Source organism: Ambystoma mexicanum, chromosome 2q (assembly GCF_040938575.1).
Source record: "Ambystoma mexicanum isolate Mex_15411 chromosome 2q, UKY_AmexF1_1, whole genome shotgun sequence".
NCBI classification, from domain to species: Eukaryota; Metazoa; Chordata; class Amphibia; order Caudata; family Ambystomatidae; genus Ambystoma; species Ambystoma mexicanum.
Genome location: NC_090924.1, coordinates 483,020,886 through 483,046,535, shown reverse-complemented (window position 1 = coordinate 483,046,535; position 25,650 = coordinate 483,020,886). Strand labels below are relative to the sequence as shown.

General features: G+C 46.2%; 1 protein-coding gene across 7 annotated transcripts in view; it reads right to left on the bottom strand.

Moving 5' to 3' along the window:
• IQCE (IQ motif containing E) overlaps window positions 1-25,650 on the bottom strand; it is a 1,388,455-nt gene that overhangs the window by 920,085 nt on the left and 442,720 nt on the right. For all 7 annotated transcript variants that reach the window (XM_069647600.1, XM_069647604.1, XM_069647602.1 and 4 more), the window contains one exon: window positions 23,168-23,238. In XM_069647600.1, coding sequence (XP_069503701.1) covers window positions 23,168-23,238 — 71 coding nt within the window. The remainder of the gene's footprint in view (window positions 1-23,167; window positions 23,239-25,650) is intronic.

Below are 25,650 nucleotides of genomic sequence, written 5' to 3'. Positions count from 1 at the left end.
TCTTTTGTTTTTTTGTATTTGGCGCATTTTTCGTTTTACCCCCTACATGACCTGGGATCGCGTCTGTCTCTGAGTTTCCAAAAATAGGAAACAAGCCCGATTGCTTTAGTATCACAGACTGATCACTTTGCGGGCCGACAACCAAATCTATTGCATTCTGGCTCAAAGCGGAACAGGAGGCAATTTGGACATCCCCCAATGCTGGGTTCATCGCATTTTGTGTCTGTCTAAACGCAGAATTGAACGAGAGGTCGAGTGGATTTGAATAGCTCTCTACGTTCCTGTTCATCTTGTTAGTAGTAGTTTGCAAATCCTCTTCCAACATCGTCTGATCAACCTCCGTCCTGTCACCTTCGTTCATTGTGACGTTCGTCACAATCTGTGACGTTTCCGTTGTCGTCTTGAGGTGGAGAGAGGATTTGTGTAGAAACTCCAGTTGCGGGTGGAGGGAGGCATTCGATACCGGCTTTGGAATATTTGCTTCGTCACAGGGGCTCACTACTTTAGGGATCCAACCTGCGTCTTTCTCTTGACAGGCAGCCCCCAACGTCTCCCCTTTGTAGACAACGTGAGATTTACGGAATAGAGACAAAGCTTCCCTCGCTACCTCAGCAAATAACTTCTTGTCAATCCTGTCATTTTGTTTAGATACGTTCATATCTTGTATGCCTGACAGCAACTGCTGGTTCATCTCATTTTGTTTAAGGCTACCCAAGCCCTGCATTGCCTCTAATTGAACCAGTTTTGAGTTCATCAGTGCTAACAGGGTTGACATATCCTTTACATTGTCATTTAGTGTTTCATACAGTTTTGTGAACGGTGTAAGAGAAATTGCCATGGCAGCGGTTAATGTCGTTAATAAATCGTTTAGAGGGACATGGCCACATGTCTCTCGATTCCTGATTTTGTTTCTCTCAAGTGGTTTTGCTATGTTGGTACTATAGCGTCTCCCCTCTCTTCTTATTTTAGGAAAGGGGCGTTCACCAATCGAAGAATCTGAAGTTTCCGCCTCTTCTGATGAAACATCTGAAGGCGAGTTAGTCCTGCTAATCACATGTGTTATTTCCCGTTTTCTTTGTTCTACAAGATCCTGTTTAGAGGCCCTATTCTGTGAAATGGGCACATGTCTCTCCTGCGTCTGTAGACACCTCATAGGGGATACTGCCTCTTGTGCTTTATAGTTATTCGGTCTATCTGCTCCCCAAATGCCTTGATTAGGAGCTGTGTCGTACATACGTACATTTTTGGTTGACACATCAGTTTTGGAAACATTTCTTGGTGTCAAAGATGGCTGTTTATCACCATTCCTAGTTTTATTTAAGTTTATTAAATTTTGCAGCACGGTAGAAACCAATTCTAACGAGTTTCTTTTATCAAATGGGGGATTATCGTTTAACCCAGTCGTGCTACTCTCATTAGGCTCCTTCTGAGCGCTACCATACGTTTTCAAACCTATCGATGTTTCGTCTTTAAATAGGCCATCTACACTGACCTTATTGTGACCAGAACTGGTAGGTAGAGCCCAGCAAGCAAATGAGTCGTTGATGTTTTCCATTGAATTGGCATTAGGTAAGTCAAGCATCATCATAGAGTCACTTACTTCTTTCATCTGCATCGAACGCTCCCAGGGCGACTCTGCAGGCATGGTATCAGCAGCGTGATCGTCTTTTGGGAGATCACCCGCTTTAGCACTCCCGCCCTCTTCCAGCCTCTCCAGGGTGTCGATATCGACACAGCACGGATTGTGCGATGTGTCCGTCTCTCCGCACCGCCTCCAGACGGCCGCGTCATCAGCGAGTGTCGGGCGTGCCTCCCCCTCAGCCAGCGTCGCCGCGGCATCTCCCCGCGCGGGCTCCAACGCTGCAAACTCTCCCAAACGGCCATGTCTTACCACACTCGGTAAGTGAGACTCCATCGCATCTGTATATGTGTGTTCGGGTAGTTCTTCCTCATTTAGTATTTTGTCACGCACTACCAATGCGTTGGGCTCCGTCTCCATTAACAGTGCGAACTCGGAGACCTTAAGACAGCCAGTGGTAGCGCGAGATACTTCTGAGCTTATAGTAGGAACTGCATAGTTCAACTCTCCATTGTTCGGGGGCTGGGACTCTGCCTCTGCCTGGCATATATGATTAAACACGCCATCAAAGGCTTCTGTTGTTAGGTCCACGTAAGCTGGCGCATCTTGTTCAGTGGACTCTACTATATCGGTTACAGAGCTACATGAAAAATATTGACTTTGTTGTTTTTTCCTCGACCGTTTTGCATTTTACTCTTGTGATTCATCCGTGGATGCGGCCCTTTTTACTTGGGCTCTTGTTCTCGAGATTGTGAGTCTCGCTGTGAGGTTTAACGGATCCATAACTTATAACGTTGACTCCCTGTAAGAACTATGCCACCATTTAGCTGAAGGCCCTAGCTATAAAGTAGGCAGTGTCATACCTCAAATGCTACCTTCCCAGCAGGAAATTTAGATTGGCCACAGATCACTCTCGATGAGCCTCTGAAAGGACACCACTGCACGGGTCATGCGCTGGTTCTTAGACATGCAGCCCTATTGTTTTACGGTAGAACACCGAAAAGGAAGAGAATAGGAAAATGTAGACTTCCTTTCCCGCTTCCCAATAGGTACTGAGAGAACCAGCAGCATTAGGGGAAGGACATGCAATGAATCTGATGGTGTCATCACTCCTTGTCCAGTTGTGACCTCTCCCCATGTGGCCAGGGGACAGCAGCCGCTACCTGATCCTGATTCTGGGGGCGGCTATATAAAGGGAGGATCACATGGGTGGAGTAACATGGCATCATCAGACGAGGCATGGTATCCCCTTTTTCTTTTGAGCGTACCCCCTGCTTTCCCCATGCCTTAATGGCAGTCATACCTCCCTTCTCCCACCTAGGAAGGGTACTGAAAACACTTTGATACTCTATATACAAGTCATCATAACCTGACTTGCCTTTCAAGACTCCTGAGAACACTTTCCCAGACTCTGCATACTAGTCATCAGGCACTTCCCTTTCGTTGAAAACAATACTGTAACAAAGATAAGACGAGCAATGAAGATCGCACAAGCTGCGCTCTAGTTGTTGCAGGAACATGCCTGATGCCGGGAGATTTAAACCAGTGAACCAGCTGACAGACACGCTGGCTGGAGAACTCTAGTCCTCTCGGTGTCGACCGAGGGGACGTTGGGCTGATGCGGGGTCTGTAGAACCAAACAGTTTTCCGAAAAGGCGGAGGAGAGCTGACCGCCAGGGATGATAGGCTGCGAGGACGCCAGAAGAAGAAAGGCTTCTGGGCGTTCCAGGTACCGAAAAGCAGCCCCCACACTGCCTGAGCAAGGAGAGACACAGAACAGAACAGATGAGCGGGACCCAGGAGAGGCACCGAAGCTGCGAGGCAGAGAGAGGGAACGGAACGCTGAAGCGCAGCCACATGCTTACTGCAGGAGAACCTACACAGGCCACCAAGAGCCAGTGAGCCCACTCAAGGGAAACAGATTGGCAACCCTGCCAAAAACAAATAATAGTGAATGAAGTATATGTGAAATTACGAGCAAGTGAATATTTTTTAAAGAGACAGAATGGAATAAATATAAGAGACTAACATTTATAAGGTTGCACAGTGCACAAATGAGAAAAGCCCTGGCTGGAGAGTATTCCAGGCAGATGCAAGTTGCAAGCATGTTCATATACGAAAGCCCTGGCAAGAAAGCATACCAGGCAAGGTCAAGTTTGACATTGTATATAAAGTACATCACATAAGGATACATCTGGACTAACCAAAGGCTGTGTTAAAATGTATTAAAAGAGGAGAAGAAACTTGGCAGGAGACTACACCAGGTATCCTACCAAGAAACAGACTAACAGCCTAAATGTTTTTTGTATATCAGTTGTGTTGTTGATCAAGAGAAACTTAAGGAACTGATATTCATAAAAGTATAAAACAAAGTGGAAGAAATATCCACGGGGAGGGAACCACCCTCTGGAACAAGGAATGTTGTGCTTCTGAACTTTTGTGTTGGAGTTACACACTTCCTTTTTTGAACATGTATACACTATTCAAGGCCAAAGACATTTTCCCTTTTCACCTAAGAGATGATCTTTGGAAGGTGAGGGCCAGAATAGTACTTTGGATACATGACATTTTTGTTTTGGACATCTTGACATTGGACAGACCTTAAGTTTTGTATTAGGTAGGGAAACACCTCTTAGAGTAGGGACAGAGGCATTTCCCAACACCTTTTTATTTTAATGAAAGTGTATGGCAATAACCATGAATCCCCAGTGTCCACGTCTCATTCCTGGGTCCTCACAGAAGATTTGTAGAGTTAAGCAACACATTGTAAGAAAACAATTTCCTATTGTGATGCTTCAGGAGACACATCTGGATTTGGGCAGACATGTTAAGTTAATAAATAGGTTGAGAATCCAGGGATATGACTGAACCTATTCTGCATACACCAGGAGGATGCTTATGTGTATGCCGAGTAGTGTCCCACTTATAGTGTATAAACAACAGGATACAGAAGGGAGAAAACCTTAGTGCCAGGAAAGCTATAAAACAAACTTTTTAAAACCAACTACTATTCTCCCAACACCAATAGAGCAGATTTCTTCACTCAAATGATAGCTTGATTTGATTTAGACAGAAGTAACCTGGATTTGGGGAGGGGATTACAATTGTGTTTTAAGCCCTGTGCAAGATATATCCACATTATCAATATACAACCCATGGCCGCCACTATAGCAATGCAAAATATCATGATCACCCTAGGCTCAATTGACATGTGGAGAGTGTTACACCCTCACAACCAAATGTACATGTTCTGTTCTCAATTTCATGGTATCTGTATTAGATTACTTGATAGCTGTTCGAGAATACATGCACCCTTTCGATGACTCACTATATTTGGGGAGAACGATCATTTGCGCTCAAGGCTTACCATGCTAGATCTCCCATACCAACATGGAACCTAGTTCCTAAGGAACTGATGAATATGGCATACCACTCTATTTTGTAAGATGTTATCATTACATGTTTTTAAACTAACAAATCCTCTGCGCCAAACCCCCATGTTTTATGGGATGCATTTAAAGTCACTAATCAGGAAGCATGTAGATCTGTCACAGTTGGAGTTCGTAAAACCCCTCTCACGACAGTTATCCCAAAAGGAGCAACATATTTGAGACTTGAAGAACTTGGGGTCATCTTAAGGAAAGGATGAATTTGGTTGGGGGAGACTGAGATCTTCCGGTTTGGAAATATGGCAAAGACTGGATAGAACAATCCATACAGAAAATGTAAACAGGAAAGGAGAATAATATGGCAAATTACAGCCATGGCTCTTGAACAGAGATAAAACATGCACAATGATTGTCTCCCTTACTACAGATACAGAAGAAATATTGTATACAGCATTATATAAATGGTGCTTTTCAATCATACCATCCTTTATGAACAATTGGAAGCAGTCTTATCTGATGAGATAAATTACACCTTACAGCGGATAACTCTGCCCTTCATTACATCCAAGCAGGCCCAGGACCTTGAGAAGCAATAATGATACAAGTAATTCGGGAGGCAGCGGCATGGTTGCCTGCCAGTAAAACTCCAGGCCCTGATGGCCCACCAACTGAGTTTCATAGGGTGTTTGGAGATAACCTACTGAATCCATTACTAAACATGCATTCATGTAGATACAATGAAGGGGAGCTACCAGACAGTATGTGAGAGGCCGAAATAATCCAGATTCTAAAACAAGGAATAGACTGCCAAGGCAGAGACTTGTGCAGACCACTTTCCATATTATATGCCAACATGAAGATAATAATTGGTAGCATGGCTAGTATATTAAAACCATTGCTTTTGCACCTTATACACCTAGACAAGTTTGGATTCATCCCGTGGAGAAGCACTGCACAGAAGTTACATATGGTCCTGTGAGGAATCTGAGGGTGTCCTCACTTCTTTCCCCAATATATACTCCTCCCAGGTGGCCAGGGAAAGGCCATTGCTTTCAGATCCTGACCCTGGGGTTGGGTATGCGAGGGAGGATCACCTGGGTGGAGGAGACGTGGGGATGAGACACCCTTGGGTGAGACATGCTATCCCCCATTTCCCTTTTATAAGGAGTCAAATATTCCCCAGGCCTTTATAGGGTATAACCAATCTCTTCCCTATTTTCCCAGAAAACACTCGCCCAATACACAGCAGTCAGGTACTGAGACGCAGTCTGGTACTGCGACGAGGAAGAGACAACACAGTCATACATCCTCTCTTTATTAACTCAGACATACACAAACACAACTCTGCTACAGCCACAAGGAAGAGGGATGCCAAGTACCAAGACCGTTTTGCAGCAAAGGCACATTGCCTGCACCATGGGCCCGCGTAGCGGTATAAATGGCCCGCTCAGGTGAGGCTAATGATATCACCTGTGGAACGCGTACAGGAGAAGCGTGCCCGAAGCGCCTAGAAGCTGCAGTCATTGCAGTGGAAGCGGAGTGTGGCGGGAGCATTCAAAAGGTCTCCAGTAACAAGAGCTGGTCTGGACACCTCCTTGTGTCAGAGAGACTCCCTCTTCATACAACTGAGGCGGTGGAAATCCTGGAAGAGATGCACGCTGAGCCGGAGCAGCGACAGCAACAGAGAGCCTGCGGAGAGCAGCACATGGAGACAGCGTATCCGGTGAGTCAAAGGAGACTGGATGATGCTGGGACGCTGTGGGGTGAATTGCGCGGTCTCTGCAGGTCGGATCACTTAGCGAGGGACCGTTTAGGCAAGCTGAATGCCGGTCCAGTTTGAAATAAAGACTTAACAATACGCTAACCTGAACGCTGAGAAAACTGAATGAAAGAGTTTTGTGAATACAGAGCTGTGAATAAGACTAAATTGATAAGGCCAAGAAAAGGCCTGGGCAACTGAAATTTTTGAACTTGTGAAAACGCCCATAAATAGGGTGCAAATTACCAGAAGGAGAATGACCTGGGAATTTGATGCTGCGTTATGCAAAGTGACTGGATGGAATGAATTGAAACCTTTTGTTTTGAATACTGAACCGAAAGAAAGCAAGTGTGATTGAATACCAATTGGATTGAAAGCAGTTGGTGAAATTCCCTGATAAAAAAAGGAACTGGGAATTGTATTGGCAAGTGCCATAACTGTGAATTGTGTAAACTGAAGAAAACAAGCATTGGCAAGTGCCATAATAATGTAAGGAACTGTATAAATTGAAAGTGGCAAAAGCTCTGAGAATATCTGAAAGTAAAACAAGTGAATGGTGGCAAAACAAGTATTGAGAAAGCTCAAAGAGGATAAATCCAATACCACTGTGAAGCTGAAACAGCGGCAGGCTAACTGAGAAGAAGCCAGTATCGGTTGCATGGACTGTAACGGGTGGACTGTGTGGTCTGACAAGAGCACCTAGACAGAGTATACTCATCTAAAGGAAAAGCCACTTAACTCACATATAAGCTTGTGATTGAAGATCAAGGAAAACCTGTGTGATCTATTTTTAATGAACTGAAATTTGTGATATTGGTGAAAGGCAATTCTGCCAGAAAAGCTGGACAGTATCCCAAGGAATTGTGTTGTTTTGGAACATTGAGAGACTTGAAAGCCTGGGGAAGGGACCCCCTCTTTTTGACAAAGTGAACTATCCTGAATCTTGGGAAAGGGAAAACCCCTTTTGCCAACCTAGTGCTGGAAGAAGCTCTGAACTTTGATTTGAACACTTTTCACAGACGGACATTTGCTTTGGAATTCCTAACACAGACTATCGTTTCAGTTAGGTAGGGAAATTGCACATTAGCATAGGTCAAGTTAGGCCTTTTCTCAACCTTCTTTTTATTTTAATAAAAGTTTGTAACCCAAGCTTTAATCAGTTGTCTGTGTCCAATTCCTGATGCCTTCGCAGTCCATCACATAATAGAAGATACTTCTGGGTTGAATACAAAATACATTGGAGCTCATGTTCATTGAGACGTAACATAACAGGATGGTGTAAAGGCCATGCACATGGCTTTTACGCCTTCCATTCAATTCACGGCTCATTTTCATTGATTTGTATGGCGGAATGGAGGTGCAAAATGAAACTCGCATTTCAGCCACTCACTTCCTCTCAACCACACAAATACTCCAGCATTTGTGCCAGCATGCATTTTCATGCTGGCACACATGCGTCACTAACTTAAACCGAAATTGCCAGTACTATATGAGGCTGTTAAGATATATCAGACCGTATTTGAGTGAAAAGAACAGCAATATTATTGCAAGGGCCACTATTCTTTCCAGGCTAGACTACGGGAATGCCCTCTTGCTAGGAGCGAGCAAAGGTTGCATAAGCAGGTGCCAATCTATCGAAAATAACGCAGTAAGAATTGTTAGACAGAAGGCCAGACGGGATCATGTCACAGCTGACAGGAAAGTCCTGCAATGGCTAGCATTAGAAGACAGGATCATCTTCCAAACAATGACTCTGCTACATCGCTGCCTATTTGGACAAGCATCCGCCTACTTGAAGAAACGGATTGTTCCTTACACCCCAAATCGATCTTTAAGATCGGAGGCACAAGGACAAATCGCATGCATTAGAGCTAAAAGAGCAAATGGATTAGGAAGATCCTTCCCTGTGAGAGCAGCCCAGACCTTGAACGGTCTTCCAATAAAACTCAGACTAGAGGAAAATTACATGATTTTCAGAAAGAAACTAAAAACCACGATTTTTAAATAAAGTTCGATAGGAGAAATTAACTCTAGGAACCAATACTATGTCTAATTTGTATGCCTGCGTCAAACTGTATGCGCCCCGATGCCTGTGAGCTGTCCGGCGCAATAGAAATATATAAATAAATAATGCTGGGGATCCCTGTGTAGTCTGCTAGCTTTTTACTTCGGAAAAAAGCAAACGGACTTCATTGTATGCCGCCTTTTGCCCTCCCCTTTTGCACTCCACTGTGCACTCCACTGTCCAAACAACAAAAATTTAGCGGCAGGGTCTGCACTTCACTGGAGTGCAAACATACCAGGTCCACGCCGCCAAATCACGAGGAGGAAGAAAATGAGCTCCACTGTAGTTTCCCTAGATGGCATTAAACCGTTTACATGGTAAATTGGAACTTGATGTTTTGCAGTACAAAAAAACTTTCGTTTTGGTGACTCCATTATACAATGTCTAAAACACACTCCGATACGAACCATACAGCAAGAGTTAAAACAAGCAAGATTATATCAAATGCTTGGCATATTCAACGAGTGCCCACTCTCTGTTGCAATAGAGAAATTAGCTTGTTTACGTAAGGAGCATATGGAAAACTGGGCATAAAAGTAGGAAGAGATTCCCACTTGTTATCATTATATGCAGACATTGTCTTACAGCAAACAACCCCCAGGGTAGGGTGTGAAACCCATGAACTCAGACAGGGGTAAAATCAGGTGGTAATTAACGGGTACACATACCATGAAATCCCTTGGTGGGGGAGCCCAAGAAGACATGCTGTGGACGTACGAGCCAAGTGGGATTCCCAAGGTTAGTAGAATACCAGAGACTAAGATAGGAACCCTGGCAAGTCGAGGAGAAAAAAATATTAGCAAAAGTCTGATACTCAACCCGAGGGCTGGAAGAGAAAATTGGTGTCTTAATTTTGAACTGTGCAACGGTGCAAGAACCCCTTTTATGATACAGCAACATTACGGCGGTGGTGGCAGAAACGAGCCACCATTCCTTTATTTGGGCAAAGACCCTTATTTTACCTGTGTTAGAGTTGGGCTCTTTTTACGTTTATAGTGGTACGGAGAGAAATCGGTGTACAACAGGTTTCTGAATGGCGGACATTGACTATTTTGTAGGACATCCTGACAAGCACCCTTCAGACTCCTTTTCTTTCATGCAACGTAGGGCCAAAAGGTTTAGAGATAGCTTAGGTTTTTGGTGTTCGAATAAAAGAAATACCGAAACCAAACACATTAATGCCCAAAGACTCGTACCTCCTACAATTAGCATAGGCCATTGTGAAATCGGAGGTGCGGCCTTATCGACAAATTGTAAATTGTATTGGGTACAGAATGACTCTGGTAGAAGTTCTGGGGACAGCGACCTACTGAAATAGGAGGTACGAGTCTTTGGGCATTAATGTTTTTGGTGATGGTTTTCCATCAAGTCACTTGAGATGATGGCCCTCATTACGACCCTGGCGGAAAGTGACTGACCGGACCGCCACAGCGTAAATAGCGTTTCCGCCATTGCACGATGGAGCAAAGTGCGGCCCATTCCGACCCATCGGGCACGAGCACCACGCCATGGCGGAAGTGCAAAGTCCGCGATGGCGGAAATGACCCCAAAACGGCCCACACCGCCGCCGTACGGCGCCCTAGGTGCAATACCGCCACCCATCTTAGCGGACACCGCAGTGAGCGCCAACCGGAAAGTACGGTGACCGTAAATATACGGAAACGGAAGTAAAAACATGGTCCCGGAACGGGAAACATCACGCCGTACACCTATAAAACCACAAAATCCACACAACCACTAAAAACACTACCCTGAGACACATCCCAACCCGTCATCCACCCTAGTGTAACCAAGAAAAATGGGAAAAGTAGCGAAGAAAGCGTGCGACCGCAAGCGGCAGGTCCACTTCTCCCGTGAGGAACTCACCGTACTCACAGAGACCCTCCAGGAGAATGCTGCCGCCGTCTTCTCCACGCAAATGACCAGGACGGCACTTGCGAACAAGAAGGCCATATGGGCCCTGGTGGCACAGCGGGTAAGTGCGGTGGGGACCGCACCCCGCAACCCACAGCAATGCAGAAAGCGATGGGACGACCTGCGGATACGCGTCCGTAGCATACTTTCTGCCAACCGCAACATTGCCACAGCCACCGGGGGAGGATCGGAATCACCCATCAAGTTGACCCCCTGGGAAGAAATCTGTGCCTCCACCATTGGAATGGAGAGTATAGAGGGAGTCGGAGGGATGGAGAAAGGAGTGCAGACATCCGAAGAATCCGGTAGGTGGCCCAAATAAAACCATGCCAAATCCACAATGTCCAATCATGTGAATCACCATGTGTCCACATAGCGCAACAGTAACACATGTCCAGGAGAACGTCCACACACATTGGCCTGACAGCGCACTTTAAAACGCACAATAAATACATAAATAATTAAAAACCCCAAAAACACCCTCTACACGTGCAGCAGGCACACCCTAACTGCAGGCTGCCAAACAACTGCACCCTCACTCCACACACAAAAGAAAGCACCTCCAAGGCCCCGACCCAAATCACCCTCAGGTACCACCCCAATGCATGTGATACATTGCCATTCCAATTCCCACAGACCCATTAATAACGCTCGCCCTCCTTTACTCCACCACAGGGTCCGATCCAAACGACGAGCTTCAGGACACCCCTACCAGCACACCTGCAAAGAGGGCCAAGACCAACGGCCAAAGACCCTCCACCTCAGCTGCACGCATCAAGACACGGCAGCAGCACAAATCAAGTGGCAGCACAGAGGAGGGAACTCCAACAGGCACCCCAGCAGCCAGCATGCCCACACCACCACCACCACAGGTCCCCCAATGGATGCCACAGTAGGCACTGCTTCTGGTGGCAGCAGCACCATAGGTGACACTGCATTAATGGCAGCATGCTCCGACACAGAAAACGGGGATGTCGAAGTCAGATCCATCCATGACCTGTCCCAATCCCCCTGTCTGTTCCATCCCGTACACCATGAGGATACCACGCAGGGGCACCCACAAGACGACTGGCCATCCCCCACAAGCCCTGTGGCAGGGCAACATGAGGCGAACAGCCACTCTGTGATACCACCGCAAATGGCCATGGCCCAGCAGAGGCAACAGTCCCTCGACCAGTTAATCGTGCAACAGCAGCAACTGGCCACGCTCCTCAAGGACCATGCCGATGAATGTGGGGGCACTAAGGCAGACATAGAAACATCAACTGAGACACTTAGGGCAGAAATGGAGAGAAGTACAGAGACACTAAGGGCACAAATGGAGAGTAGCACCGAGAGCCTGAGAGTCCAAATGGAGAGTAGCACCGAGAGCCTGAGAGTCCAAATGGAGAGAAGCACCGAGAGCCTGAGGGGGGAACTGCATGCGACGTCCAAAGACGTATCTGCCGAACTTGCCGCAGTGCGCCGTGTGCTCACTGAGCTCTCACAAACCCTTAGGGACATGCATGGACGTGAGCAGGCAGAGACATCATCCGTTGCAAGTTCTGTCCAGGGCAGCCCCCAACGTAGATCTGGGAGGAACCTGCGCTCCACAGGCAGGGGTGCCCCTGATACCCGCAGAGGGGGCTTGCAATAGCGACTGCCCACTGGCAATGAGCATCTCTGGACACTGGTGTTCGGGGGGGGAGGTAGGAGGGTGGAGGGGGGGTGTTGGGCTCACTTGGGTGGCGGGTCGATAGGGTGTTCAACATGATATCACATATGCCATAAACAATGCACGATCAACCAATGAGATGTGTGGACATTGATCTTTGTGTACGAGGCCATCATAGGCGTACAGTCCATATTGTGCATGTACCAGACACACACAGTGCCACGAGTCCCGTGTCCATGTATCAGCCACCAGGCGTGAGTGCTAGAAGCATGCATCTATGAGATGCTGACGAATGTCACGGCCCTCCTGTGCCTCGCAGACTCCTTGAGGTGCTGCCACATCCCCACCCTCATCATGACCATCTTCAGGTGCTTGCAGTTCTGCGTCAGGGGGCATGGGCACATTTCTACGTACGCACATGTTGTGTAGCATGACACATGCCATCACCATCTTTGCAACCTTCACATGGCGGTACAGGAGTGCCCCGCCAGACCTGCTGAGGCACCGGAAACAAGTCTTCAGTAGGCCGAATGCCTGTTCAATGACTACACGGGTACGTGAGTGGGCATGGTTGTAGTCCTCCTCATGCTGGTCCCATGGGTTCCGGACTGGTGTGAGGAGCCATCTCTTCAGTGGATATCCGGCATCACCTGTATGTGGACGATAAACGAATAATGTGGAATGCCATTGCTAGGTACGCACCCCCCCCCCTTCCTGCCAGGTCATTGCCGCATCACATACCCCACATCAGCATGCATGAAATGTGACTCACCGAGTAGCCAGGATCTGTTCCCTGCGTGTCGCTCCATGTAGCGTGGTATTGTAGAGTTCCTCAAGATCATAGAATCATGGGTTGATCCAGGGAATCGGGCACAACAATGTGTAATGATCCTGTTGGAGTCACACACCATTTGTACATTCAGTGAATGAAATTGTTTTCGGTTGCGGTACTGGGCCTCCATGGCATGTGGGACGACCAATTCCACATGGGTGCAGTCGATGGCACCAATGCAACCCGGTATGCCGGCAAGTGCATGGAATCCCACTTTTGTGTTCGTAATTTCCTGCTCCGAGCGTGGTAGAGAGATGTAGTCGTCTGCGTGCTTCAGGAGGGCATCGAGCACTTGCAATAGTGTCCGTGAGAACAGTGGCTGTGAGATGCCATGCAACTGTCCGACTGTGTGCTGGTAGGTGCCTGTGGCCAGGAAGTGGAGTACAGACACCACCTTCAGTAGGGGTGGGATGGCGGTTGGGCTATCTATCATGCTGACAAGGTCAGCCCGTGTCATGTCCACAATGGCGGCTATGGTGTCCCGGTCCAAACGGTAGAGGGTGTGGATCTGCTCATCAGTGAGGTTGAACGGATGTGCTCGGAGGCGTGGGATTGCGGGCTGCCTGCGTGGTGGTAGTGGCTGTGCTGGCGGCCCTTGCTGGCCCTGCCTTGCCCTCCTCCTCCTCCTGCGTCTCCTCCGTGCGGCCGGTTGTGGTTGGTGTTCGTCTTCTTCTTGGAGTTGGAGTACTTGCAGTGCTATCAGGTCCCCCAGGGCCAACATCGCGAGTCCTGCCGGTAGCATTTCGGAGTGGGTGTGGTTGTGGGAGGAGACTGGGTGTGCTATTTATGTGTTTTCAGGCTGTATGGCCTCCACCTGTGGTGATTCATTCCACCTGTGCAAGCTGCTCTCCCCTTTGGGCGAGCACGTCCCGCACACAACGCTGCAATTCGAGGAATGGCATCTTGCTATTACAATCATGTATTTGTACCCGATGGCAGTGTAACATTGGTTGATATGTTCATTCGGCTATGGTCCCATTGTTTCACATACTATCTTAGCAGTCGCGAACAGACTTGTGAAGGGTCAGTGGAACGTAGTACTGGAGTAACGGTGGACCCTCATGCATCACTGTACCGAGTTTCAACGACGGGCGGGGCGTCCCATTTGTGAGTGAAGGCAGTTGCCATTTACACACACAGCCGCACTAGATGGATTAATTTGTGATTTCAAGCGGCCACAGATGCCTTTTCGACGTGATGTTGCAAATGAGGAATTCGAAGGGCGGCGCTTTCGGTCTTCAGCTAGCGGCGAGGAGATGCCCACAGGTCTGACTGCAAATATAACGTTCTATTGTTCAATGTCCTTGGGACAGGGGCCATGGCGGGGATGCAATGATTGATATGAATAGTTTGGGATGCGCAATAGCGAAGTGGACGATGAGGCCGGACGTTCCCAAATACATGTTACTTCACAACACTGGAATTACGGGCTGGGGCACAGTGGATTATGCAGGCTGCATGACGCACAGACTCAATGGAATTTTCACATGTTATGTGAGTATGGGAACAGGCGTTATCATTACGGGATGAGGGAATGATGAATGGATGCATGGACAGATGATTTGATACAGAGTTTGCCATGTACAGGGCTTCTTGGGATCTGTCCGCCTCCCCTGCGCTATGTGATGCAGGGCTGCCATAGTGGGACCATCGTCTATCTGGCCTTGTTGAGCCCTCCCTGTCTCAACGCGCCTTCAGACACTTGTGTCCATGCACGTTACCAATCCCATCTGATGGATTCTGTTTTAACAGACGCATGCACAGGTACACTCGTTTGTGATGTTGTCTTCACCTCGATATAGATAGTTATGAGTCGCAAGTGGTTTTTGGGTGGTGATGATCCTTTGGAGTGGGCTAGCATGCATATGGCTGTGGATTTGGTGTGATCATTGAAGTGAGTAAATCAAATGTAGTTCTGATGGCCATTCTATTCTTTTTCATTTCATTTGGTTGACAGGTATCTCCTCCCCTTTTGCCACTGCCATCTGTATGCCACTCCTGCAGATGGATTTTACTCCCGACACCTGCTGCTTCGTGTTAATCAGTGGAGCAGCATTACGATCTTATGGGACGATCGCCAATGGGCCACATGCCCTTACGCAGTACTAGTGGCTCGGAGCAACATTTCGGCCTTTCAGCTGGACTAGTGCCTCCCCATTGGGTCGGCCCTGCGGTTCTGGGCGCTTCCATGTTGCCTTTTCGTACGAGAATGTGACCCTGTGTACCATGAAGGAACAGGGCGTCACACAAGAAGTAGCTGGTCATTTATTGCGGATGCAGCCCACAATGGTGAAATGTGTTTTGGAGTTCATGGCCTAATGGCTGTATGGGCTTGGTGAATTTGTTGTGCATTAAATTTCTATTCTGATATGGGCCGTGTAGCGTTCTTCTTTGCAAGTGATGTGGCATATTCCTATTTGGGGAGCGATGTATTGTGAGGAGATCTGCATTGGGTTCCAGCTTCGGAGTATAGTTGCGTGGTACTGTGCTGGGCGCATTTGCCTACGAAGCCCAGTGAGGTCAGGGATAAGGGCTGCCAATATGACTGTTTGAATGATGTCATGCTCAGGGGCGGGGGATTAGGTTTTGTGTAACAGATGCTGGTCAGCCAGGTGGATTGGTGGAATGATGTGATTTTCTGAATGTTGCTGGTCACAGGTGCCTGTGTTTGCGTGCGTTTCTTGGTGGGAGACTGAGGTCATGTCCATTGGAATAGCTTCTGTATTCGTGCCATCTGTGCCCTGCAGCTCCCATTGGCCCCTCTTGAGATTCTTTTGTTCGTTGGCATGCATGGGTGACTTGTACATTTCACTGGTTGCATTGTGACTTCATTGCACCTACGGGGAGTTGTACAATGTGGCCAGGGAGCGGTGTACAGGCACTCAGTGGGGCCGTTTACGGTTGATTCGCGATGCCGTACTTCTCACCATGGCGGAATGGTACTTTCCGCCGTGCTTGATGGCGTTAGGTGCATGTCCGCTAGGGTCAGAATTCGCGTACCGTTGGGCCATGGTGGTATTTACGGTTTGGCATGGCGCGCGCACGCGTACTTGGTGCAGTTAGCGTTGGCGTTCACTACGGTGTCGCTAATGGCATCGTACTTTGCGGTGACGGGTCATAATCGCACCGAGCGCTATTCGATGGCGGTATTGCATTTCCGCCATCGTTTTTCGATTTCCGCCAGGGTCGTAATGAGGCCCGATGTGTAGTAATGCACCACATGGTTGATGGGGGTACCCATGGTGTATGTATGGGAGCCACGGCTCTATAAATGGAGAGAAATAAACAGTGAGTGGTGTTTTTGGCGATGAGACGTGTTCTCATGTGGTCCCATATGGAAATCTAAATATGGGATGGTGTTGTATTTTTTTGCAGTACTGAACGGGACCTACAGCTATTTAGAAGCTATGACTAAAGTGATATAGACTTGAATTTTGGAGTGTGCAGCTATTCAATGGTGTATTGAGACACCAGCACTACTAATACCATACGAAGAGGTATGTAGTTTGTTTTATAAACTGTGAGGCCAGGTTGACAGTAACCTGTGTTACTCATCCAATACATTGCGATTAAAAAGCATATGGCATCTGGTTATTGAACTATGTGTCAAGTCTATATTGACTTTTGTAGATGTATGATGACAATGTCCAGTAACGGCTCCCCCTCCTTTGTGTATCCTGGTTTTAGGAACATTTTTTGAATTTCTATGTGTGGCCCTGGATTGCATGGTGGAGACTAAGGAAACCTAATTCTTCCCCTGAAGAAAGCTCGTGCAATTAGTGCAAGAAAGAACTGAAACATGTCGGGATTGTGTTTTTGTCTGAGTTAGTGTACTCATTTTTTGGAAAAGTGTTAAAGTCATTCATGTGTTTTTGTACTTTTGTTTTACTATTTTATGTGCTTATATGTATGTGAAATGTTGTGATTTGTATTGCTTTTATATCATGCTCTGTTGTGTTGGGTCATACTCATACAGATCAATTTTTATGAGCTTTTTATCATTGTGTAAAACTTTATTAAAACAATCTTTTGTTACCGTGCATAAGTAACACGTACTTGGTCTATTTTTTCAAGACTAGAGGTACTGGGAGGTTTTGTTGTTCATCAGACAATCTGCATAAAATCAGCAAATTTTATAATTTCTATAACTGTCTCCTTGATATATAAACAGTTGTGGTCACCCCCTGACCGTGTGAGAGAGGGAGTTCTCCAAAGGGGTCCTTTGGCCTTGTATAAAGTTGATTGGTAAAAAGGTAGAGACCATTACCGAAGAGGAGGAGCTGCTGCTGAACGAACCAGCTGCCGGTGGAGGACCAGTCTGAGCAACGCTTCGCTTTGAACCATGTCCAGTTCTGTCTCCTAAGTATGACCTACCGCAGGACTCCCATGTGATCCATGAGAAACAGGTAAAGAAAAAAAAAATACTTAAAAAAAGGCTAATCCCTTCCGATAACATCAGTCTTGTTGGAGCTTGGCTGCAACATCCACGTGTACAGTAAATTGGATTTGCGTGCAGTCTTGTAACCTGATCAGGATACTGGCAGGGGACAAGTAGAAAACAGCATTCAGCACTAAACACAGTCTTTTTGAGTACTAAGGGATGTCTTTTGAGCTTTGCATTGCCCCCAGACATCCTAGCGTTTTGTCAATGATGTCTTCCAGGAAGTGGACGATATCCTGATGTACAAAGCCATGCTCTTATTGACTATGTAAAAACGGTCCTTGGCATATTGCACACCAACATCCTTTAAGCCAAAATGGCAAAATGTATTTTCCATGTCTTCACAGACACATTTTTGAGTTTTGTGCTGACACCAGCAGGAGCACACAGAGTCTGGGAAGGTGCATGCAGTTCCTGCCTAGCCAGTTCCGCAACTTCTCCAACACGTTGTGGCGGTTTTGGGCTTCGCACATTTTTATCAGTTTATACACAATTTATCCACCATTGCAGAACCTTGGACATATCTTACCAAACACAACATATTCCTATGAATAAACGATGGAAGCACAAATGGACTTCACCACAGCCTCCAAGTCCTACCCTATTCCATGCTAGCCTGAAACATCCGTTTTATGTTGAAGTCCAATGTGTCTGTAGGGGCCATCCTGTCCCAGGCAAGCCGAGCCACCAGACGACTCCATCCAGTGGCACATTATTTCCAAAAACTCACACCTTCAGAGCTTAATTATACAGTCACTGTACAGGAGTGAATGGCCATCAAGAAGACCTTTGAAGATTGGACCCATCACTTGCAGGTGGTTCGTCAGAGTTGTAGTGCACACTGATCACAAAAACGTGTTGGCCCTTGGTTCAGCCCAGTGTACTAACACCAGTTGAGCTGCTCTTTTCCCCCCCATAGGGTTTGGTTATTTGTCACCCGGTGCTGGGCACACAAAAGCAGATGCCTTCCTTCGTATATCTGGTATGCCTACCAAGCCTGAGCCTGACTAATCTTTGCAAACAGGGTATGGATAATGTCCATGGTTTAAGCTACACAGAAGTTTTGTTTTTAATCACACTATAAAAATGGGCTGTTAACCATTACCCCACAGGTTCTGATCCTGATTTTGTTCTCAACAGTGGTCTCCTCTATCGTAAAGGACTACTTTTCCTTCCAGATGACGAGTCATCAGCAAGTCCTAGGACAACATCATGATGAAAACTCTGCCAGTCATCTAGGAAAACAGTAAACTGAAGCACTTTCACGACAGTGGTGTTGGTGGCACCATACATCAAAAGTACCAAATCTGTCAACATATGCAGGTTTTTCCCAGGTGAAGATCTGCCGTCGAAAATCGCTTGGCCCGCTTCAAACCCTTGTCTATTCCAACAATACAATATCTCATGGTGAGCCTCAATTTTACTACAGATTTTCTGCCCAATCATAATTGCACTACCAATTTGGTTCTGGTAGACTTTTTCAAAGATGGCCTGTTTTATCACATGGTTAGGTAGGATACCCAACACTTTCGAAATGGCAACTCCTCTCCAGAAGATTGTGTTTCACCTGCCCTCCTTCCTGGTATGTGATCAGTGCTCCCGTTTCACCTCCCACTATTTGCGCTGCTTCACTACCTTGCTTCAGATCAAAGTCACTCTATTATGCAGCTATCACCCACAATTTGATAAGCAGACGAAAAGAGTGACTCAGACATTGGAGCAACAGATACACGGCTATTGTACACAGCACCCAAACATCGTGCACCCTTTTATGCTGGCAGTTAACTGTTCCGCCAAAGCCCTGCTGTTCTCGCTGTGGAAAACATCACATGTACCATCAGTGATGTACCATCATTGATGTACACGACCGAATCAGGAAATAGTTGGCTTTCATGTGAGATACAGGGCTTGCCCCGCCATATGAACCAGGATATCTGCTCAGACTACTTGCAGTTATCTGGCCCCCAAATGTTTACCCCACGTGCTGTTGGACAAGGCTAGTAAATCTATGACCTTTTGTTGTCTGTGCATTGGCACATACACTAGGTTTTCCATACCTCATTACTTAAACCAGGTTATTTATTATAGGCCTTATGAACACATGGAAAAAGTAATCCAAAAGGTAGTAACACACAACAGTCTATGATCCAAATATATACAGCCACCACAGGTTCAAATACACATCAGATAACTTGATCAGCAAAGCAGGTAAATGTATTAGTTGCAGTTAATGATGGGCACCAGATCACAAAAAAAGAAGTCCAAACCCTAAGTTGATGAAGGCCTCATGCCCAAATATCACAGGAGCCACACATTGTTTCTCATCAGAATGGTTTCTCTTTAGCCAGGATTCAATAGGCTTGTGTTGGTGATAGTCTCAAAATTTTACAACAATTTTACTTGAGGTAAGTAAGAGTTTTCCCTTATTTACAGACCCAAGGCTTTACCCAGGTTCAATAACCAAAGGTGAGTGGAATACAATGAGCAGATAAATGGACTTGTTCCAAATGTTATCCTATGGAGGACAGGGGAGGACTGGCAAGCTGGTGTTCAATTACTATTATCCCCAGACTCTGAATTTCCCCGATGACTGCATGGATCTTCCGGTGTTTGCTCCAGTGACAGATGCCTAGGAGTTGAAGGTTCAAGGATTCTTCTGGTTGAATGGAAATGCAAGATGCAAACCTTTTCTCAAAAGAAATGCAGAATTCACTGAAGCAGACCCCGTCAGGACACTTCACAGGTTGGAGGAAGGAGAGTTCCAGGGATGGTCTCAGTACACATGAGTCGAAAGGCATCCTTCCACTTGTGGTCACATAAGCTGCTCCAGGACTCCCTGCTCCCTTGATGGTGGAAAGCAGAAATTCGGGGAGAAGACTACTTGCAACACGAGCTGGCGAACACCAAAGTTCTGGACTTCAATTTTTAATGCCAATGGTTCTTGTGAGGTAGCCCACGAGAGAGTTTCAGTCCACCGGGCAGTTCACTGACACTTCTGAAGGCTCTAAAGGGCAGGATACTCGAGAAGGTGTTGAGACTAGTTGGTCCCACTAGTTCAAGGGCTATAGCAATGCTCATGGTCTTTGAAGATCAGGCAGAGGAGCAGAGCTTTACCTGCCTGACGCATAAAGGGATGCAGGGCCTCTTTAGGAGTCATCTTTGAATCTTCAACAGGCCACCTTTCCTCAAGCGATTCTTGGCTCCAACACAGATCTGAAGAAATGGCTGCAGAGATCCTCTTATCCAAAATCCAAGCTGGAATCACCTCCAAGCCCACCAATGGTAAGGATCTGCACCATTCAAACAGCCAGTAGTTGTCTAATCAGGGACAACTACTGGTTTCACATTTGTCTCACACCAGCTTTACTTCCCTTCAAAAAGTCAGGACAGGATAAAAACAGAACAAAAAGAATGGGGGTTCCATAGGAAACTATGGAGGGAAAGTTTGAAAAAAGAAAATCTTTCCTAACAATGCCATCTTGGATTCTTATATTTACAGGGGACGCATACAGGACCTAAGTAATTGGAAGGGCTGTAAGAAAGAGGAACATTATTGGGAACCAGTTAATCATTTACACACCCAAAGCCTATTATTCATATTTCATGCCTTCTTTCTATGCAAGCCACGCCCAGTGCGGCCTGTTACTAGGGGGCTGTCATGATGCTGAGACAACCATGACAGCACACAATGATGCTGCCGTTGCACAGACTATGGGAGATTGGAGTGGTGATAGCATTGCCAAGGAGATGACGCCTCCCAAAATTCCTTAAAAATCAACCTTGACGTCACATGCACGTAAGCGTACATATGCAGTAAGATCTCAGATGCCGTTGCTCCTCAATGTCTTGTTTTAGGAGCTTGTGATCCTGTTCATACAGATGGATTTTCCTTTTACGCAGACTGCAGGCTGCTATCTCTCACCTGGCTGTTTGTTACTGATGGGTTCACCAATAGCCCATTTGCAACCCAAAATGTTCACCATCAGGGGCTGACATTGGTCCAGCTACTGAACACTTTAATTGAGAGATAGTGAATGCTTAATGCATCCTTGAAGGCTTTAACTTCTGCTTCATCATTCATACCCAGAATACCGTCTATGGAGAATGGCTTGAAAAGCAAATTAATAGTGAAGTACATTAAGATTTTACATGTAGCCACATGGATATTGTCCATGCCATATTTACACCAAATTAATTCTCCACTTCCCAAATAGCTGAAAGGAATGAAAGTCAGGCATTATGGGTGGAGAAGGGTCTGGCATAAGCAAGTCTGTAAAACTGTAAAATAGCTTTGTGTTTCAAAAAAGAAATGGGATGCCAGTCTGTAGTTGTTCAGATAAAACCCTACAGCTGGGGTTGCAAGCCTGTTAACAAAATGTAAGTCTGTATTGTGGGATCATGAATAGCAATTGAAAGATAGCAAATTAGGAAATACTCTCAATGAACTGTGTTCCTTGTGAGGGTCCAGGAGAGCTTAAGCCCACAAGCACATACTGAAACATACACCTGAAGTGAGACTAATGGGTCAAGGCAAGGGACCGATCTTCCAGAGTATCCTGGACTCAGAAAACACAGCAGAAGCTTACATGTTACAGAAGAACCAGTGGAACTGGAAGAGGCTGGCAGATTCACAAGACCATGCTCTAGACTGTACCCTAGAAACAGTGACCCCTACAGACTAGAATCTACGTATAGGAACAGGAACCACCTGAAACAATTTAAATTGGAAGATTGCAGGTCTTGCTTCTCTATTAGCATGTTCTATACCCAGAAACAAGATGCGGGATAAATAACGCCCTTACTTTCATCAGGTGCTACCAGGCCCAACAAGATAATGATCACATTTGTATTTAGCACTTCATAGTGGATGCCTCCCCGTCTAAACACTTTGACAAGTGATGTTACTAACCGGTTCTATCTTGACTGAAGGACAGAGCACCAGTCACCCCACGCACACCCTCATACACACAGACCTTAAAACCAAGAAGAGCACACATTTCCTGGTCTAAATCAGATGGTGAGATGGCTGATAAAAAAGAGATGCATTTGGCAGTTACAGCACTACAATTTATGAAAAAGAAACCATTTTTAAATGAAAGGTCTGTAAGCATTTCTCTGGCAATTCCTGACACAGGGGGAAATTCTAAGCAGCAAGTCAGAAAAAGGCTCTTATATTCCTGAACCAGCATAACGGAACAGAAGGGTCATGGTTGGGAAACCATGTGTCGCCTTTGGAAAATGAGACACTGAGGAGTGGTTACTGTGTGGCATTACATAAGGGTCTATGCTGGGAGGATGTAGGCTTGAACAGCATCACGTATTAATGTCATGATCAACTTCAAAGAACTTAATATTGAAGCTGCAAAAGGACATTTGTTTCAAAAGTAAGAGAGAACACAGTTCAATCACCAATGCAGCACCATGTTTTAGATTGCAATGAGGGAAACCAAGCATTCTCTCAGAATTAAGTGTAAGACTTCATTATAATCCCTAAATCAGTGATGGCAATGCGCCATCTTCTGGAGACTACTTACTTAAGCATGTTATCCTTTTCCTTGCATTGCTGCTCCAACCTGAGAATCTTCTGCTTTAAACCATTCATGACCTATGAGGAAAAGTGAAATTGAACTTTTAACTGGCACATTTTGAAGAGCTGAATTAAATCTGCATTTAGTAAATAAGATTACTAGCACTGGCATGTATATACTATGAGGGGTCAGAAATGAGAGGCGGGCACAAAGTTGTAATATTTTCAACATCAGACATTTTATTAACTTAAAAGGGTTGGATAACGGTCTTTCTGTCCCTATCCTAAAGGAAGTTTCTCTACCTAGGAAACTAAAACTAAAAATCAGTCTGTGTCTTGTCGTCAACATTATGAAAACAGTCCTTGTGGCCAAACACTCTATCTGACCCTTACACGTAAACAATCAAAGGTGCAAGCTAAATGATCTGAATTTTGCATAATAAAAAGAGTATGAAAGTTCAACAAATAATCCTTGAATCCAGGAGGGTTTCCCTTCCCCTGGATTACTTCAGGTAGGATAACCACAATGCCCAAACCTAATGCCTATGTTTTTAAGAGCAGCTGAAATGTCTCCTATACACAGCTGAAATGTCTCCTTTACAAAGCACTCTTTTTAAAATATTCTTTTAAATTAATTTTCAATAATAAAAGACAATTTCCCCAACAATCTTCCAAATACACACCTCCTCCCTCTGATCCTATTCATCCCCCTCCCTTCAGGGCCAGTGTAACCATAAAAGTCCTAGTCGTGGCGTTCCAATTAGTGCAAGTCCAAGAGTCTTAGGCGCTGGGGACACCATTGGGCTCTATAATCTTCCTGTAGGAAGTCCAGGACCTCCCTCCAGTCCCTGGTGAATCTTGGCAAGATAGTGCTCATAGCATACGTTGCCCATTCAAGCGCCATGAAGTCCCAGACCTTACGAAGCCAGTGTTGGAGAGTGGGGACTACCTCTCCCTTCCACTACGGGGATATGAGCAACTTTGCTGCTAATGTAAGCACTGTCCGTGCCTTTATCCGTCCCATGCGGTCACTCTCTTATGCCCCTCTGTTCAACCCCAGCAGTACCTCTTTCAGTGCCCCTTGCTCCTTCCCCGAAGACCTGGACCTGTGCCTCCTCCGCCTCCCTCCAGAAGGACTAGATTTTGGGACATCTCCACCAAATGTGGGACCATGTACCAACCTCCCCACATCCTCTCCAACAATCCAGCGTAGCTTCAGGATAGACCTTGTGGAGGCGAGCCGGGGTACTGTGCCACCCGAATAGTATTTTATACCAACATTCTTGTAGTTGAGAGGCCTTGGTAACCTTCGGTATCAGCTTCCACAATCTCTCCCATTCATCCCTGCTTATTTCCCTTCTGATCACCCTCTCCCAACGGTCCATATAGGGCCATGTTGCCCGGGGGCGGGGAGTGTCCTCGTCCAATATTTTATAGAGATTCTATACCAGGCCTCTTGACCAATCGTGTTAAAAGGAACTTTTCCAAAAAGGGGTAAGCTGGCAGGTGGCTGCTGATTTAATCTCTTTGCATTGGAGCCAATGGCATAATTGAAAGTATTGCAACCTCTCTTTTTCGCCCACCCCAAAATATTGTTTGCACTCTAAATGATCTGATGGTTGAGCCCTGAAACAGGTCTTGCAGCACATGGCAACTTCCTTCTTGCCATTGGACAAACGCCCACGGTTTCATTCCCGGTGTGAATTCTGGATTATTAAAGATGGGGTGAAAGGGGAAGGGAAGGCTGTAATCCCATATTTCCCTGCCAACCTGTCCCATGTGTCTGCCATCAACCTTGTTATAGCACTCAGGTACATATGTTTTGGCCTTTGCTGGCGCAGTAGCCACAATACCTCCCTCAGGTCCTGCCTTACTACCGCTCGATCCATAGCCACCCAACTGTTTCCCCCTATGTCCCATGAATCATTCCTGTATTATCTGCATCTGTGTTGCCTCACAATACAACTGAAAGTTGGGAAGCACAATATTCCCTCCCTCCTTGGGAGATCAATAGGAACGATTTACCCTCAGGCCTCTTCCACTCCCATATGAAATTGCCTGTCATCTTTCCCAACTCCCAGAAGAAACTGTTCGGGACCGCCAGCGGGATCACTTGGAACAAATAGGGCAGCCATGGGAGTGTCACCATCTTCACTGCTGCCATTCTGCCTACCCAGGAGATCCTAAGATTCTTTAACTTTTGTAAGTCCGGCTTTATGGACGATAGCATGGGTGGGTAATTGGCTGCAGACCAGCCGGAAAGTGATGGCGTGATAAGAACTCCCAAGTATTTAATCCCCCCCGGATTCCATACAAAAGGCAAGGATGCGTTCAGCTCAGCCACTTGTTTACCCCTCACTATGAGTTTAAGTAGCTCTGATTTGGTGATGTTAATGTTAAGGCCTGAGACTGGCCCAAAGCCAGTGAGTGTCTCCCTGCATGCCCTCAACGACTCTCCCGGCTTTGAGAGTGAGGAGCATGTTGTCTGCA